The sequence below is a fragment of the Macaca nemestrina genome, chromosome 5 (assembly GCF_043159975.1).
Source record: "Macaca nemestrina isolate mMacNem1 chromosome 5, mMacNem.hap1, whole genome shotgun sequence".
Taxonomy (NCBI): Eukaryota; Metazoa; Chordata; class Mammalia; order Primates; family Cercopithecidae; genus Macaca; species Macaca nemestrina.
In genome coordinates this window covers 151,318,789-151,337,530 of record NC_092129.1, presented here as the reverse complement: position 1 = coordinate 151,337,530, position 18,742 = coordinate 151,318,789, and the positions used below count along the sequence as shown (strand labels likewise).

At 48.9% G+C, this 18,742-nt stretch overlaps 1 protein-coding gene across 1 annotated transcript; it reads left to right on the top strand.

Moving 5' to 3' along the window:
• Positions 1 to 2,516: 2,516 nt before the first annotated feature.
• LOC105497646 (MHC class I polypeptide-related sequence B-like) lies at positions 2,517 to 16,812 on the top strand. Its single transcript, XM_011768924.2, has 6 exons — positions 2,517 to 2,919; positions 10,754 to 10,996; positions 11,266 to 11,544; positions 12,119 to 12,397; positions 12,496 to 12,633; positions 14,871 to 16,812. The coding sequence occupies exons 1-6, from the start codon at positions 2,829 to 2,831 to the stop codon at positions 14,996 to 14,998; spliced, it is 1,158 nt and encodes a 385-aa protein (XP_011767226.2). The 5' UTR covers positions 2,517 to 2,828; the 3' UTR covers positions 14,999 to 16,812.
• The last annotated feature ends 1,930 nt before the right edge of the window (positions 16,813 to 18,742 follow it).

Below are 18,742 nucleotides of genomic sequence, written 5' to 3'. Positions count from 1 at the left end.
AGGCAAGTGCTGAGGGAGAAAACGTAGTTGATGGGGCAGAGCAGACGGGGCTGGTGGTGGGGTGGAGGGGGAGGGCTTTGGACAGAAGACCTGGGGGGCTTGGTGGGAGAGGGATGCCCAGGCCTGGGCACTAAGAAGCAACTCTCCTGGAGCTTGAGACCATCTTGGCCTCCCCCAGCCCCGGAGAGGACTGGCTTCATGTCTCCCTGAAACCACTTCTAAATGCCTTAGAACAAACCTTGCATATTTATTATTATTATTGAACTATTAAGTCTTTTTTGGCGGTGAGCTGAATGAGATGCTTTGCTGGAGCTGGCACAGGGAGAAGGTCCTGGAGGGAGGGTAGACACTGTGGAGGGAAGGGCTGGGTCCATCTCCCTCTCTGTCTCTCACTAGGCTTACGATCTTTAGCAGTGAAAATAATCTCTCTGAGGCGGGGAAAGGACTCCAGTCCCTGCTGTGCTCAATAAATTATGAGGATCAAAATAAATTATCAGTGAATGTGAATGGGAAAACTAAGAAATTGTTAAAACTCTCAAATATGCTACATTTTAATCCACAGAAAAGTATAGGCTAGGGATCATGGGGGAATAGTTAGTAATGACAGGTATAGTTTAACTTAAAAAAAAAAAAGTTTGTGAGGCTGACAAAGAAGAAATGGGCACATTTCCTGATCTTGGAGGGTTCACAGGGTAGAAGATGGTAGATGACAGCTGGGTGTGGTGGCACTCGCCTGTAGTCCCAGCTACTCAAGAGGCTGTGGTGGGAGGATTGCTTGAGCCCAGGCATTCAAGGTTGCAGTGAGCTATAATCACGCCCCTGCTTTCCAACTGGGTGACAGTTGGAATAAAAAAATAAAATAAATAAAAAAAGATTCAAGGCAGGGCACAGTGAGTAGTACTATTAGGAAAGTTCAAACCACGGGCTAAATCTGTAGTTCTAAAACGACTATACATTGGAAACACGTAGGGAACTTTAAAAGATACTAAGATTTAGGTCCAACCTAGGTTTACTGATTTAACAACCTAGGTTGTGGCTGTGGCCTGGGAACATGGATTTTGAAAACTCCACGTGGTTCTATGCAGTGGCTAGGTTTGAAGACCACTGCCTAGATGGCCCAGCGACTAAGAAATGCACTTTGGGGACAAGGCAATTCTCTTAGTAGAAAGAGGCTTTCCGGACAGCATTCTTACTATTGAGAATTAAGAATTCATATGCCACACAATTTATCCTTTTAAAGTGTACAGCTCAGTGTCTTTTAGCATAATCACAAGGTTGTGCCACTGTCACCACTATCTACCCTGGAAGATTTTTTTCCTTTTTTTCTTTTTTCTTTTCTTTTTCTTTTAAAGGCTAGTCAAGTGAAACACTGGGAGTGAAGAAGAAACAAAGACATCTGTAACTAGTTGTGATCAATTAGTTGTAAACACCACTGCACTCAGACCAGCCTAATTGGGAAGATTTTAAGGCTATGGTGCGGTCTGATGGGTTCCAAGTCAGAGGTGACAGTAACCTGGAAGAGGGAAACTGCTTGAGAAGTGGCATTCTGGTGGGATAGGGTGAGGAGACCCCAGAGCCCACTTTTACTGCAACCCTGGAGAGATGTCATCAGAGAAATGGGGGTGGTGCCAGACAGCAGGTTGTGGCAGCTGTGGTTTCCATGATAGAGTAGAAGCATCCATCATGTGTGACATTCAGCAGATGGGGCGCTGTGGGTAGCTTGGAGCACTCTGGTTGTAACTGAGGCAGGCACAGTGTTTAGGAAGCCTGTGCAGTAATCTAGGCTGAAGGGAGGGGAAAGCCCAGACTAACATTGTGGCTGTGGGATTGAAATAGGGTTGGAGGAGCTGACTTTGATTCCCGGAGATGAAGGGGAAAGAGGAAATCAGAAAGGACCAAGGATGGTGATGTTCTTAAGAGAAACTGAGGAGGAAGAGAGGATGATGTGGTGGGAGATGTGTAGAGTCCTTGTAGATCTGCCACATTGGAGGGGACTATGGTCCCAGAGGTACAGATGTCCTAAAACAGGCTGGAAAAAGGAGTCTGGAGAGAGCTTGGTGTAGTGAACCATGGGGAGCCTCCTCGTTGGCCCTGTGATCACCCAGGGACTGAATAGAGAGGCGGCCCTGGGAGACCTCAGACACTTAAAGGATATAAAGGGGTGAAAGGGGGGCCTGGCTTTGAGTCAAAGGGAGGAGAAGGAGATTATAAAGCTGAAACGTCTAAGAGAGTTTGTGGTCTGAGCTGTTCTACTGGGGCAGGTACTTTTGAGAGGCAGAGGTGGCTGAGATCTGGAAACAGGTCTGCAAATCTGGCCAGTGACGCTATGCGCGGTTAAGGGAGTGTGTTGGGAGAATAGCCACGCATTGTCCGTCCCGGAAGGAACAAGCCAGCGAGAGCCGATCTGATGGGGCGGCCGGCGAATGGGGCTTGGTGAGGCCCGCGATCCTAGGGGTGGGGGTGTGGGGATGGGTGGTCGCGATGCCGGGAGGGCGGGCAGGGCCCTGGCCGTGCTCATGAAGTTGGAGCTGTTCTCTCAGCTACTCGAAGCTCGTCCCTGCTTTAGGCTGCGCTCCCGCGTGCTCCCCTTTTCTGGGAGCCAAGTCCCGCCTTCTAAATCTCCCCAAGTCTCCAGCTCACTGGAATTTTCTCTTCCGAGCGTGGCCCCGCCCTCTCCGCTCCTGATTGGTCCTAAGTTCCGGGCCCCAGTTTCATTGGATGAGCGGTCGGGGCCGGGCCAGGTGATTAAGTTTCCGCCGCGCTTTCCCCCCGGGCTTAGCTCAGTTCGCCACTGCTTGAGCCGCTAAGAGGGTGGGGACGTCGGGGCCATGGGACTGGGCCGGGTCTTGCTGTTTCTGGGCCGGGTCTTGCTGTTTCTGGCCAGCATATTCTCTTTTACACGTCCGGGAGCCGCTGCTGGTGAGTGGCGTTCCTGGCGGTCCTCGGCGGAGCGGGAGCAGCGGGGCGTTTCGGGGGGTCGGGTGGGTCGCGGCGAGCGCTGTGTGTCAGGGCGGGGCTCAGGTGCGCTGTCGGTGGTGCGGGGAGCCGGACGCGGCCGTTGCCGCCACCCTTCAGCCTGCTTTCCCGTCTCTTTTCAGTCCTCGGGATCCCGCATCACCTGCCTATTCTGATCTCCTCCTGCGCTTGCTCTCCTCGCCTCTCCTCCGCTTCCTCTCACTTTTCGGACAAACCAGTCCTTCTGAGGCCCATGGGTTCCCGGGCTGCCTCCGGGGCTGCTCCTGTGAATGGCATTCGAGGGCTCTTCCAGCTCGGCCACTGAGGCAGCCACAACCCCCGGTGCTCGGGGCGGCTCTCAGGTCCCTGAAGTCCTGTCCTCTCCCGGAGCCGACGTGTTCTCAGCTCCTGGGCCACAGCTCCTGGATTTGGAGCCCTCCTTTCTTGGGACCCGGAGCTGGTGCTTCCTGCTGTTGTGGGTACTGTGGGGGTTTGGAGTCTGCAGGCTCCGGACAGAGGATTCTTCCTGCGACTTCTCTCATCCCCAGCTCATTCTCCCCTCGCCTCCGGCTTCCGGGAGTCCTCTCCTCTCTCGCATCCCACTCCTACTAATGACCAATGATCTAAGGACACCAGATTCCCTCCTACCTCCTCCCTGCCCATCTCAAGGCCCGCTGGGTGCTGTTGCCCTCCCAGCTCCCTGCTACCCCTTCCTGTGTGCTGTTCTCTGATCCATTTCTAGGGTGTCCTCTGCCCTCATCCCCTGCCCCCGCCACCGAAGGTCCCTCCTGCCTCCCTTATGGGCCTTTCCTACAAGCAGCCTTCACCCAGTGCTGCCCCTATGCCTCCTACTCCCAACTGTCCCTGACCCTAACTTTCTGGTGCTGCCTTTTTTCTGGGGGTCTTCCCTCCATCCCACTCCCCTCCAGACCACCCAAGGGGAGCCCTGGTGCTAATGGCAGTTGGGCCTTAGGCAGGGCACAGGGCAGTGCAGATGCCCCCTCCTCTCTAGCGCAGGTGCCTCCTCTGGACTCTGCCTCACGGTGGCCCCTTCCCCACTTCTTCATCCTCAGCCTCACCTTCTTGAGGACCCCACCCTCCAGCCCACAGGTGCTGAACCATCCCTCCCGGGTCCCTCCGCCCCTCTCCACCTTGGGACCTTGCACTGCTCCCACTTCTTGCCCAGCTGCCTTGGGCCCTCAGCAAGTTCTCATCTTTCCCAAGTCCCACCCTCCCCTCCTGTCCTCACCCTACCTCAAGTTCTCCCACAGTTACTCCTGCCCCATGGTCATGCCGCCCTCCAGTTCTTGCTCTGCCCATCTCCCCTCCCCAACCCAGACCTAAAACAGGCTGTTGGGCCAACTGCTCCTTGACCTTCATTCTTTTCTTTTGGTTCCTTGACCCCAGTGGGCTCTCACTCCCTACATCACATATCTAAAATCTGTTTTGCCTGCCCTTGGGGTGCCACTGTTCCCCCTCCAGCACTACTCCTTTTGGCAGGCCCTTCCTCAGGCTGAGAATCTCTCCCTCTACCTTGGTTTTCTCTCTCTGGCCAGCACTCCCACCCCTTACTTTGTTTTTAATTTTTAACTTTTGTTTGGGTATGTAGTAGATATTATGTATTTATTTATGGGGTACCTGGGATATTTTAACACAGGCCTACAATATGTAATAATCACATCAGGGTAAATGCAGTATCTATCACAACAAGCATTTATCCTTTCTTTGTGCTACAAACCCATTATGCTCTTTCAGTTATTTTTAAATGTACAATAAATTATTGTTGACTGTACCCACCCTGCTGTGCTATCTACTAGATCTTATTCGTTCTAACTATATTTTTGTACCCATTAACCATCCCACTCCCCCACTCCCCACTACCCTTCTCAGCCTCTGGTAATCATCATTCTATTGCCTCTCCCCATGAGATCAACTGCTTTAATTTTTGGCTCTCACAAATAAGTGAGAACATGCAAAGTTTGTCTGTCTGGGCCTGGCTTATTTCACTTCACATAATGACCTCCAGTTCTTTGCAAATGACACTATGGCTGAATAGTACTCCACGTACACACGTACGCCACATTTTCTTTCTTCATTCGTCTGTTGATGGACACTTAGGTTGCTTGCAGATCTTGGCTGTTTTGAATAGTGCTGCAATAAACATGGAAATGTAGGCAACTGTTTAATACACCGATTTCCTTTCTTTTGGGTATATGCCTAACAGTGGGAGTGTGGAGCATATGACAGTTCTATTATATTTTTAGTTTTTGGAAGAACCTCCACATTGTTTCCCATAGTGGTCGTACTAGTTTACATTCCCACCAACAGTGTACAAGGGTTCCCTTTTGCTACATCCTCGCCACCTTATTGCCTGTCTTCTGGATAAGGGTGGGATGATTTGATTTGCCTTCATCTGATGACGCATGATGTTGAGGACTTTTTCATATACCTGTTTGCCATTTGTATGTCTTCTTTTGAGAAATGATTATTCAGATCTTTTGCTTATTTTTAAATTGGATTATTAGATACTATAGTTTCTTAGTTTGAGGTCATAGATTTACGTCTTTAATCCTTTTTGATTTGATTTTTGTATATGGTGAGAGATAGGGTCTAGTTTCATTCTTCTGCATGTGGATATCCAGTTTCCCCAGAATCATTTATTGAAGAGACTCTCCTTTGCCCAGTATGTGTTATGGGTACCTTTGTTAGAAATGAGTTCACTGTAGATGTATGGATTTGTTTCTGGGTTCTCTATTCTGTTTCATTGGTCTGTGTGTCTGTTTTTATGCCACTACCATGCTGTTTTGATTACTGTAGCTCTGTAGTATAATTTGAAGTCAAATAATGTGATTCCTGTAGTTTTGTTCTTTTTGCTCAGGGTAGCTTTATCTATTCTGGGTTTTTTGTGATTCCATATATATTTTAGAATTGTTTTTCTATTTCTGTGAAGAATGTCATTGGTGTTTTGATAGGAATTGCATTGAATTTATAGATTGCTTTGGGTAGGATGGATATTTTAACAAAATTGATTATTCTGGCTGGGCGCAGTGGCTCACACTTGTAATCCCAGCACTTTGGGGGGCCGAGGCGGGTAGATCACTTGAGGTCGAGAGTTCAAGACCAGCCTGATCAACATGGAGAAAACCCGCCTCTACTAAACATACAAAATTAGCCGAGCATGGTAGCATATGCCTGTAATCCCAGCTACTCAGGAAAGCTGAGGCAGGAGAACCGCTTGAACCCAGGAGGCAGAGGTCTCGGTGAGTTGAGATCACGCCATTGCACTCCAGTCCAGGCAACGGGAGCAAAACTCCGTCTCAGAAAAAAAAAAAAATTGATTATTCCAGGTCATGAACATGGAATGCCTTTTCCATTTTATTGTGTCCTCTTCAGTTTTTTGCATCAGTGTTTTGTTTTTTTTTGTTTGTTTGTTTGTTTGTTTTTTCTGAGACAGAGTCTCGCTCTGTCGCCCAGGCTGGAGTGCAGTGGCCGGATCTCAGCTCACTGCAAGCTCCATCTCCCGGGTTCACGCCATTCTCCTGCCTCAGCCTCCCAAGTACCTGGGACTACAGGCACCCGCCACCGCGCCCAGCTAGTTTTTTGTATTTTTTTTTTAGTAGAGACGGGGTTTCACCGTGTTAGCCAGGATGGTCTCGATCTCCTGACTTCGTGATCCGCCCGTCTCGGCCTCCCAAAGTGCTGGCATTACAGGCTTGAGCCACCGCGCCCGGCTCCGCATCAGTGTTTTATGGTTTTTATTGGAGAGATCTTTCACTTCTTCAGTTAAGTTTATTGAAGGGGTGGCCTGCCCCTCCACACCAGAAATAAGACACAGAGACAAAGTATAGAGAAAGAAAAACGGGGCCCAAGGGACCGGCGCTCAGCTTACAGAGGACCCACACCGGCACCGGTCTCTGAGTTCCCTTAGTATTTATTGATAATTATCTTTACCATCTTAAAGATAAGGGAGTGGCAGGACAATAGGATCATTGTAGGGAGGAAATCAGCAGTAAGACATAAGAACAAAAATCTCTGTGACGTGAATAAGTTTAAAGGAAAATGCTGTGCCTTGAGATGCATATGCAAACATCTCCATAAACCTTTTAGCAGCATTGTTTCAGCCTATCACGTGGGGAGAAACCTTGGACAATACCTAGCTTTCCTAGGCAGAGGTCCCTGCGACCTTTGGCCGTGTACGTGTCCCTGGGTAGTTGAAATTAAGAGAATGGTGATGACTTTCAACCAGCAAGCTGCCTTCAGGCATTTGTTTAACAAAGACATCCTGCACAGCCCAAAATCCATTAAACCTTGAGTCACCACAGCACATGTCTCTTGCAAGGACAAGGTTGGGGGGGTAGGATCACAGATTAACAGCATCTCAAATACAGAACAAAATGGAGTCTCTTATGTCTACTTCTTTCTATATAGACACAGTAACAGGCTAATCTCTTTCTTTTCCCCACAGTTTATTCCTAGGTATTTTATTTTATTTGTAGCTAAATGGGATTAGTTTCTTGATTTCTTTTTCAGATTATTTGCTGTTAGCACATAGAAATGCTACTGATTCTTCATGTTGATGTTGTATCCTGCAACTTTACTGAATTTGTTCTTCAGTTCTATTAGGTTTTTGGTGGAGTCTTTAGGTTTTTCCAAATATCAGACCACATGATGTACAAACAAGGATAATCTGACTTCTTCTTTTCCAATTTTGATGCCCTTTATTTCCTTCTCCTGTCTGATTGCTCTAGCTAGGACTTGCAGTATTGTGTTGAATAACTGTAGTGAAAGTAGTCATCCTTGTCTTGTTCCAGATCTTAGAGAAAAGGCTCTCAGTTTTCCCCCATTCAGTATGTTACTAGCTGTGAGTTTGTCATATATGACTTTTATTATATTGAGGTCTTTTCATTGTATACTCAGTGTTTTTAGAGTTTTTATCATGAAGGGATGTTAAATTTATCATGCTTTTTCAGTATCAGTTGAAATGGTGATATGACTTTTGTCCTTTATTCTGTTGATATGATGTACTACATTGATTAATTTGTAGATGCATACTTGGAATACATTCCACTTGATCATGAAGAATGATCTTGTTAATATATTGTTGAATTTGGTTTGCTAGTATTTCATTGACAATATTTGCCTCAGTGTTCACCAGGGATATAGGCCTGTAGTTTTCTTTTTTTGATGTGTCTTTGCCTGGTTTTGGTATCAGGATATTCCTGGCTTTGTAAAATGAGTTTGGAAGTATTCCTTCCTCCTCTATTTTTCAGAACAATTTGAATAGGACTGGTATTTCTTGTTCTTTAAATGTTTAATTGTGGTAAAGTATACATTACATAAATTTTACTGTTTTAACCACTTTTAAGTGTATACTCGGTGGCATTAGCTACATTCACATTTTTGTGCAACCCAAAACTCTGTACCCATTAATCGGTAACTCCGCATTCCTCGCTACCTCTGGCCCCTGGTAACCACCATTCTACTTTTTGTTTCTATGAATTTGACACTCTAGGTACCTCATTTAAGTAGAATCATGTAATGTTTGTCTTTTTGTTTCTGGCTTATTTCACTTATAATATTTTGAGGTTCATCCAGGTTGTAGTATGGGTCAGAATTTCATTCCTTTTAATGATGAATAATACTCATGATATGTATGTACCACGTCTTGGTTATCCATTCCTCAGACAGTGGACACTTGGATTATTTCTGCCTTTTGGATATTGGCAAATATTTCATTTCTCTTGGGTATATATTTATTTCTTTTGGGTATATATCCAGAAATAGAATTGTTGGATCATACAGTATTTCATGTTTTAATATTGAGAGGCATCACATAGTGTTTTCCATTGCAGGTGTGCCATTTTATATTTCCAAAAGCAGCATACAGGGGCTTCAGTTTCTCTACCTTCTTGCCAAACTTGCTATTTGTGTGTGTGTGTGTGTGTGTGTGTGTGTGTGTGTGTGTGTGTGTGTGTGTGTGAGATAATAGCCATCCTGATTGGTTTGAGGTAGTATCTCATTATCTCATTGTGGTTTTGATTTGCATTTTCCTAGTGACTACTGATATTGAGCATCTTTTCGTGTGTTTATCGATCATTTGTATATTTTCTTTGAAGAATTGGCCATTCAAGTATTTTGCCCATTTTTCTCCCCCACATAGCTTCTCATGGCTACTTTGCCCATTTTTGAGTGGGTTGACTGTTTTGTTGTTTTTATCAGACTTTTTAATATTCTGTATATTCTGAAAACTAATTTCTTGGTTTTTTTTTTTTTTTTTTTTTTTTTTTGAGACAGAGTCTTGGTCTGTCACCCAGGCTGGAGTGCAGTGGTGTGGCACGATCTCTGCTCACTACAAGCTCTGCCTTCCAGGTTCATGCCATTCTCCTGCCTCAGCCTCCCTAGTAGCTGGGACTACAGGCTCCTGCCACCATGCCCGGCTAATTTTTTTTTTTTTTTTTTCTGAGACAGAGTCTCCCTCTGTCACCCAGGCTGGAGTGCAGTGGCGCCATCTCAGCTCACTGCAAACTCCGCCTCCTCGGTTCACGCCATTCTCCTGCCTCGGCCTCCCAAGTAGCTGAGACTACAGGTGCCCACCACCGTGCCCGGCTACTTTTTTTGTATTTTTTTTTTTCTTAGTAGAGACGGAATTTCACCATGTTAGCCAGGATGGTCTTGATCTCCTGACCTCGTGATCCGCCTGCCTCGGCCTCCCAAAGTGCTGGGATTACAGGCGTGAGCCACCACGCCTGGCCTTCTGGAAGCTAATATCTTATCAGATATATGACTTGCAATTTTTATTTCATTTCAGGGGTTGATTGCTTTTTCACTCTGATTGTGCCCTTTGATGCACAGATGTTTTGATTTTTCATGAGTCCAGTTTGTCAGTTCTTTCTATTCTATCTGTGCCTTGGCGTCATATCCATGAAAGCACTGTCAAATCCTGTGTCATGAAAATTATCCCCAATGTTTTTTTCTAAGATATTTTTAAGTTTTAGTTCTTGAGTGTAGAGTTTAGGTCTTTGATTCATTTTGAGTTAATTTTTGTATATAGTACAAATTAAGGGTCCAATTTTATTTTATTTGAACATCCAGTGCCCCCAACAGTATTTGCTGAAAAGATGGACTGACTCTTTGAGACCTGTCACCTGCTCACCCCGGTGGACACTAGCTGGTCCGTCCAATTGCTGTCCTGGGGCCTTGTCATGCCACTCCTCCACTTTGGACCCAAGCCCACACCATTGCTCCCCTCTGGGATACTGACCCCACTATAAGCTTCCCTGGGGCTACAACCTTCCTACCCTTGTGCCTCATGACCACCCCCTCCCTTGTCCCCGCCATGCCCATGATGAGTCTTTTCTCGAGGCAGCTCCCCTTGCCTCCATCTCACCCTCACCTGTGCACCACAGCCACACTGGACATGGGTCCCCCTGAGCCTGAGTCCCTTCCCATTCCCCCCGTCCCCTCTGGCAAGACCTTCCTTCCACCGCTGCCTTCCCTTGCCCCTTCAGGGCAGCCTCACCCCATGGCCCCTATTCCCTTAGGGGGCTTGTGGCCACCCAGTCCTGGCACCTGGCCTACAAGTTTGCCATCTCCATTCCCCCTTCTTCTGTTCGTCAGTCCCCTCCTCTGTCCTCCCACCCTCACAGTTTTCCTTGTATCTGAAATCCTCGTTCTTGTCCCTTTGCCCGTGTGCATTTCCTGCCTCCTCAGGAAGCTTGGGACAGCAGACCTGTGTGTTAAACATTGATGTTAAGTTATTTCCAGGAAGAAGTTTCATCTGTGATTTCCTCTTCCCCAGAGCTCCACAGTCTTCGTTACAACGTCACGGTGCTGTCCCGGGATGGATCTGTGCAGTCAGAGTTTCTTGCTGAGGGACATCTGGATGGTCAGCTCTTCGTGCGCTATGACAGGGAGACGCGCAGGGCAAGGCCCCAGGGACAGTGGGCAGAAGCAGTCGTGGGAGACCAAGAGACCGAGGACTTGACAGAGAATGCGCAGGACCTCAGGAGGACTCTGACTCATATTGAGGGCCAGAAAGGAGGTGAGTGCGGGCAGGGGCAAGAGTAATGGGAGGCCTTCTCCAAGAGAGTTGGAGGCAGAGAGCAGGACCCGTCTCTTCCTGCTGGTTCTGGCTGGGGGTGGGGGTGAGGAGTAGGTCGGTGGGGCTCAGCAGGGAGGTGAGTCGGCACTAAGCCCACACAGGGAGGCATGGAGGAGGGCCAGGGAGGTGTCCCTGCTGGGCTGAGTTCCTCACCTGAGTGGAAAGGTGACGGTTTCAGGAATGGAGAAGTCACTGCTGGGTGGGGGCAGGCTTGCATTCCCTCCAGGACATTCAGAACTGTGAGATCTATGAAGATGGCAGCACCGGGGGCTCCCGGCATTTCTACTACGATGGTGAGCACTTCCTCTCCCTAAACCTGGCGACTCAGGAATGGACAGTGGCCCAGTCCTCCAGAGCTCAGACCTTGGCTATGAATTTCTGGAAGGAAGATACCATGAAGACCAACACACACTATCGCGCTATGCGGGCAGACTGCCTGAAGAAACTACGGCGATATCAGAAATCTAGGGTGGCCGTCAGGAGAACAGGTACCAACCCTGGCCAGGGGCTCTCCTCTCCCTCCAATTCTGCTAGAGTTGCCTCCACCTCCCAACTCTTTCCAGGGAAACCCTCCCTGTGCTATGTTAGCATCTTGTGTCCTGATTTTCCTCTATCGTTAGAGCCACTGGATAAAGACAGTGGGTCAGGGACTGAACCATCCAGTGTTGTAATCTGGGAAAGCGGCGGGCCCTGCGACAGAAGCCTGAGCCTGGGGTGGGAGTTAGGCAGGAGAGGAAGCCCTCAGGGCCAGGGCTGCCCCCTCTGCCTCCCAGCCTGCCCATCCTGGAGAGTTCCCTCCTGGCCCCATGACCCAGGAGTCCACCTCGACATCCCCCTCCTCAGCATCAATGTGGGGATCCCAGAGCCTGAGGCCACAGTCCCAAGGCCCATCCTCCAGCTAGCCTGGAGTAATTTGGCCACAGGTTGAGGACAGACTTACAGAAGGTCCGGGATCTGTGAGGGATTCAGCCAGAGTGGGAACAGTGGAGAGGAGCAGACCTGTTCCCCGCATCTCCCTTTGTGGGGAGCAGGGCTTCACTGGCTCTGCCCTTTCTTCTCCAGTGCCCCCCATGGTGAACGTCACCCACGGCGAGGCCTCAGAGGGCAACATCACCGTGACATGCAGGGCTTCCGGCTTCTATCCTGGGAATATCACACTGACCTGGCGTCAGGATGGAGTATCTTTGAGCCATGACGCCCAGCAGTGGGGGGATGTCCTGCCTGATCAGAATGGAACCTACCAGACCTGGGTGGCCACCAGAATTCGCCAAGGCGAGGAGCAGAGGTTCGCCTGCTACATGGAACACAGCGGGAATCACAGCACTCACCCTGTGCCCTCTGGTGAGGCTGGGGTGACCCTGGAGAGGGTCAGGCCAGGGTAGGGACAACAGGGAAGGCTGTAGTTTTCTGCCCAGTGTATAACAAGTCCCTTTTTTCAGGGAAGCCACCGGTGCTTCAGAGTGAACGGCTAAACCTTCTGTATGTTCTTGTTGCTGTTGCTGTTGCCATTACAGCATTTATTATTATCTGTGTTCATCGTTGCAAGAAGAAGAAAACATCAGCGGCAGAGGGTCCAGGTGAGAAAAGGAGGCAGTTTCTGGAGATGACAAGGCTCCTGTCTGGGCAGCAGGGTCCCCTCATTGCTCCTGATAGGATGTAGGTGACAAGGCTGGAACAGGGGATGGAAGTTGGGGTATTTGGGAGGGGAATGGGAGCCACATTCCCATCTACACCCATAAGTCCTTCCCAAGCCAGGACTGGGGAAAGGCCCTCGAACGTCCAGCTGTGGCCTCCTCCTGCTGCAGGTGGAGTGGGCAGCAGGGAGGGCTGCAGCGCCTGCTCTGTCCCCGTCCCGGCCTCTCTGTCTCTCAGGCTCACGAGAGTGCGTCCAGGTGGGGTGAGTTGGGAATCACATGCTGATGGATGATCATGGCCTCAGAGGGAGCAAATAGTAAAGGCAGCTGTGATCTGGGGAGGGCCAGAAACTGGAGAGGAATCCAAGGAGAGGCAGTGCCTCCCCTATGTGCCTCCTCCAGGAGGCACTTTCCAGGTTCCCACCACCTGGCCTCCTAGAGTTTCCTTGCAGATGACATGGATGAATAGATAAGCAGATGTTCCTGGGCCATTTGAGGAGCGGGGCCCAGCCCCTCATCAGGGCAGCTGTGGTCCCTGTTTTCATCCCACCTCCGAGTGTTTTGTTCTCCAGTCCCTGAGGGACACAGTCCCCAGGCACCATCTTTTGGGGGCTTTGTTCTGTGCTCTGTGGCCTCACCTTGCCCTCCCTGAGCCAACTTCCCTTTCTCAAGGTAGTCACTGCCTGGTAAATTTGGAGTAAGGGACGGTCAGAATCTTTTCTCCCCCAGTCAGGTTGTTTGATGGGAGATGAAAAGAGACAGCAGGAAGTTTTGTGTTTCTGCAAAAACAGGCCATGCAGGGGACAATGAGAGGCTGGGGTGTCCAGGAGACCTGAGTCTTTCCCCACTTCTGTGTGTCTAGCGGTAGGGGCGCTGGTTTCTCATCCTTGAACCTAATTGCACTATCAGTCGGCCCCTCAGGCCTGAGCAGATGGGAAGGTTCATCCTCTGCCCTGCAGCAAGAGGGCCCCGTCCAGGAGGCACCCACAGCAGGGGCAGCGCAGGTCTGTGGTTGCTCCTGCTCTCACCTGCAGTGTCTCCCGTAGAGGGATTGTCGGTTCTGCTTTCCTGTGGGCAGGAATGGTTTCCTCGTAGGTCACTGGGGTTTTGGCCAGGAAAAGGGTATGAAATTCACGTGCCAATTGCTCAAAATTCCTGCTTTCAATGTTGATGTCCAATAAAAATGTTCATAATTTCAGCTCTATAATCTTAATAGGATTTCCTCTAATACTGCTGTTGTAAAGCATATTAAATAAAACAGGAACTCAAATTTGGAGCCCCCTCTCCAGGAGAATCTGTGTGGGAGATGGTGGCTGTGGCAGTGGCAGTTCCCAGGTGCAGAGGGTGGGCGGAGGCAGCCTCAGGCTAAGGGGACTCCCCTACTTCACATGGAGAAAATCCCTTTTAGATTGCAAGGGCAGTGGCCTAGGTGGAATCCCTGCTAGGGACAGAGCAGGAAGGCCTCACAGCCTCACCAAGCAGCAGCCCTGGGGTGGAGTAAGTGGACCAGGCAGGAGCAGTGGTGACTCAAGAGCAGGTCACAGGCCTCGGTGGGTGCTGAGGGTCAGGAGAGGCCAGGCCTTCTCGAGCAAGGTGGGGTCCCAGGGTCACGTCAGGTGCGGATTCTCTGGCAGCCACGTCTTTCCATGCTGGGCCTGCTGGGCCCCCCAGCCTTCCTGATGGGATTCCCAGTTAGGAGCTGTCTGCTGAGGGCTGGGAGAGGAGGAGCACTGAGCTGCAGATAGAGGGCAGAGCCCACAGTGGGCAGGGCCTGCCCTGGTGTGCAGGTGCCTCTGCAGGAGAGAAGGGCCTGGGGACTGAGAGCAAGGGTCAGGACCTCTCTTTGGGGAGGTCTCTCGCTGTAACAGGACTGGTCAGGTCTGAGAGGAGGGGAAGGTACTGGGTTCCCTCTTGGGTCTTGTCCTTTAGTCTTGTGGCCCTTTCACTCCGTGCACGATGGGTGGTGGGCAAGGGCAGGGGCTGATGTTGATGGAGTGATGGGAGGGAACTGGCAGGAGCTGGGAAAAGCAGGGAGGGAGGAAGAAAAAAGTGGGGGCCTCATCTTCCCTCAGAGAAAGGGTGAATCTGGTTTTGGAGCAACTGAAGAGAGAAAAGTCCTCAGGGAATAAACAGAACACTGCACCCAGTGGAGCATTTACCCGTTTCCCTCTTTTCTCCAGAGCTCGTGAGCCTGCAGACCCTGGATCAACACCCGGTTGGGACGGGAGACCACAGGGATGCCACACAGCTCGGATCTCAGCCTCTGATGTCAGCTCCTGGGTCCACTGGCTCTACTGAGGGTGCCTAGACTCTACAAACAGGCGGCCGGGATTCAACTCCCTGTCTGGATCTCACCAGCACTTTCCCTCTGTTTCTTGACCTATGAAACAGAGAAAATATCAGCACTTATTTATTGTTATTGGATGCTGCAAAGTGTTAGTGGATATGAGGTGTTTGCATCTCTGCCATATAGAGAGCGGCAAAGAGATCATGACCAACTCAACATTCCTTTGGAGGCTATATGATCAAACAGCAAACCGCTTATCATGAATGCAGGATGTGGGCAAACTCAGGACTGCTCCTGCTGACAGAAGGTTTGCTGAGGACAATCACTCCATGGTGCTCATTGAGGTTATCTACTGGGTCATCTAGAGCCTATTGTTCGAGGAATGCAGTCTTGCAAGCCTACTCTGGACCCAGCAGCTGACTCCTTCCACCCCTCTTCTCGCTATCTCCTATACCAATAAATACGAAGGGCTGTGGAAGATCAGGGAGCCCTTGTTCGCGAGAAGCAAGGAGCCCCCTGACCCCTTGTTCCAAATATACTCTTTTGTCTTTGTCTTTATTCCCACGTTCATCTTTCGTTCAGTCCAGTACAGGGTTGTGGGGCCCTTAACAGTGCCATATTAATTGGTATCATTATTTCTGTTGTCTGTGTGTGTGTTTTGTTTTTTTGGTTTTTTTTATTTTGAGACGGAATCTCACTCTGTCACCCAGACTGCAGCTCACTGACTTGATCTCAGCTCACTGCAACCTTTGCCTCCCAGGTTCAAGGAGTTCTCATACCTCAGCCTCCCGAATAGCTGGGATTACAGACAGGCACCACCACACTCAGCTAATTTCTGTATTTTTCGTAGAGACGGGGTTTCGCCAAATTGGCCAGCCTAGTCTCAAACTTCTGACCTCAGGTGATGCACCTGCTTCAGCCTCCCAAAGTGCTGGGATTACAAGCATGAGCCACCGTGCCTGGCCTATTTTATTGTATTTTAATATATTTTATTATATTAGCCACCGTGCCTGTCCTATTTTCTTATGTTTTAATATACTTTAATATATTACATGTGTAGTAATTAGGTTATCATAGGTAAGCTTTGTGAGTATCTTGGTGATGACTCCGGACCAGCTTTCTTGTCACCTTGAGGTCCCCTCACCCCGTCACACTGTTATGCATTACTCTGTGTCTAATATTATATGTGCATAATTTTATACCATAGATGTTTACTCTTTAAATAGACATTTCTGGTCTGTGTTTTATTTCATGCGTCTGGGAGCGGATAAAGTGTGAGGTTCAGAGAGAAGAAGAAGAGGTGTGTCTCAATGCCCTGAGCCAGCATCAAAGCCATCTCCCCTCCTCTTTCCCTTTCCCTGCTAGTTCCCAATGACTGACAGATTCATAGCAGAACAGAAAGGACTGGGAAGGGATGGAGGTGGGACATCTTTCACCAACATTCAGGGGCTGACCTTGTGGGGGAACATCTGCTCTGAAGAGCTGGAGCCTCTTGTGATGACACAGAGATCTTTGTCACTGTGTTCAGGGAAAGGACCGAGCCTCACTCCCCATGCGGAGAGGAGGTTCTGGCTGTGACCAGCCTGTGGGAGAGGTGAGGACCCGCTCCCTCTACAGTGACAGCCAAGAACCTGCAGGTGACAGAGAAGGCTTCCCCTCAACTGTGTCCTATCAGGTTCTTCCAGACATCAAGGAATAGACCTGGGACACTGCCTTCAGTGACATGAACACACCCGGAAGTGAGGTGGCCCTACCAGGGGGTCCTGGGGCTGCCACTTGTTTTGGGAACTCAGTGTCTGCAGAGGGGCGTGGAGAGTAGGCTTTGTGCAAAACAGTGATCATGACCTATAAATTATTTTATTCTTCATTAGCTTTTTGTCATAAAAGTTACTCAAAAAGAAAAACTGTCTGAAAATGTTTCCCTTTAATAATAATAAAAGATAAATACCCTTCAACCACCAGAGATACAGAAGTTTGTCAACCAGCCCAGAAACCCCATCATTTGCCCCAACTCAGTGATAAAGGCTTCCCTCCTCTGCATAAAATCACAGCCTGACCTTTATGATCATCACTTCTTTGTTCTATTTTATATTTTCATCATCTGAAATTGTAGTTAAGTTTTACCTTGGGATATATAAATTTTGTTCTCTTTTTTTTCTTTTTTTTTTTTTTTAAGATGGAGTCTCAATCTGTCACCCAGGCCGGAGTGCAGTGGCGCAATCTCCGCTCACTGCAACCTCCGCCTCCTGGATTCAAGCGATTCGCCTGCCTCAGCCTCCCGAGAATCTGGGACTACAGGCGCGTGCCACCATGCCCAGCTAATTTTTTTGTATTTTTAGTAGAAACGGGGTTTCACCGTGTTAGCCAGGATGGTCTCAATCTCCTGACCTCATGATCTGCCTGCCTCGGCCTCCCAAAGGGCTGGGATTACAGGCGTGAGCAACCGCAGCCTGGCCTGTTCTCTTTTTCTCTCTATGCTCCTCCTTGAAATTTATATTGTCCTGGTTGAGTTTTCCATAGTTTGCATTTTGCTGTCTCCATCCCAAGGCATAGTTTAATATGGACCGGTTTTATCTGTACTTTCTATAAATTGGTACTTGGCTGCAGATATTTGCTTATAGGCAGACTTGATTTTCTTCTTGAATACTTTATGGCACTCCATTGTATTCTTCCATCAAGAGGAAGAACTTAGTACTGATTATTTATACTTTACTTTTTTCTTTCTTTCTTTTTTTTTTTTTTTTTTTTTAGATGGAGTCTCTGTCGCCCAGGCTGGAGTGCAGTGGCGCGATCACAGCTCACTGCAAGCTCCGCCTCCCGGGTTCACGCCACTCTTCCGCCTCAGCCTCCCGAGTAGCTGGGACCACAGGCGCCCGCCACGCCCAACTAATTTTTTGTATTTTTAGTACAGACAGGGTTTCACCGTATTAGCCAGGATGGTTTCAATCTCCTGACCTCGTGATCCGCCCGCCTCGGCCTCCCAAAGTGCTGGGATTATAGGCGTGAGCCACCGCGACCGGCACTTTTACTCTACTTTTAATTGCCATTGCTTTTCAATGGCTAAATCTGTTAATTCGTTATGGGTTGCAAAAGAATTATAGTCTCAGTCTCTCATTCCTTCCTCATTTACTAGCTGAATAATTTCTGAAATAAGAGATTTATCCTTGGCCGGACGCGGCTCATGCCTGTAATCCCAGCTACTCGGGAGGCGGAGGTAGACGAATTGCTTGAACCCGGGAGGCGGGGGTTGCAGTGAGCCGAGATCGCACCATTGCACTCCAGCCTGGGTGACAAGAGTGAAACTCCGTCTCAAAATAAGTAAATAAATAAAGTGGAGCACTTGACGGCCATGGGAGAGAATAGGCTATGACCACACATAGCAAGATGATGAGCCCAACAAAGATGATGAGCCCGACCACATGAAAACAACTTTTAATTTCATTCGATCAGAACCGACAGAACTAATCTACTGTGTTACAAATCAATACAGTGGCTACTGTAGGGTTGGGGAGGGTGGTTTATGAGTGAGTAGGATTCCAAGGTGTTTCTTGGAGGGTGGACATGATGTTGCTTGATGAAGGTGTTGTTTATCTGAGATTTTACTTGGTCAAAACCCACTGCTCACCTGTGATTTGTCCCCCTTCCTCCATGCATGATGTCTTTCTTTCTTTTTTTTTTTTTTTTTGAGACGGAGTCTCACTCTTGCCCAGGCTGGAGTGCAGTGGCCGGATGTCAGCTCACTGCAAGTTCCGCCTCCCGGGTTCA

Bases quoted from the DNA above. Each gene is read 5' to 3' on its own strand.
- LOC105497646 (XM_011768924.2), top strand. From the start codon at position 2,829: ATGGGACTGGGCCGGGTCTTGCTGTTTCTGGGCCGGGTCTTGCTGTTT. The intron at 2,920-10,753 runs GTGAGTGGCGTT...CCTCTTCCCCAG, and splicing joins ACGTCCGGGAGCCGCTGCTG to AGCTCCACAGTCTTCGTTAC. The intron at 12,634-14,870 runs GTGAGAAAAGGA...TCTTTTCTCCAG, and splicing joins ATCAGCGGCAGAGGGTCCAG to AGCTCGTGAGCCTGCAGACC.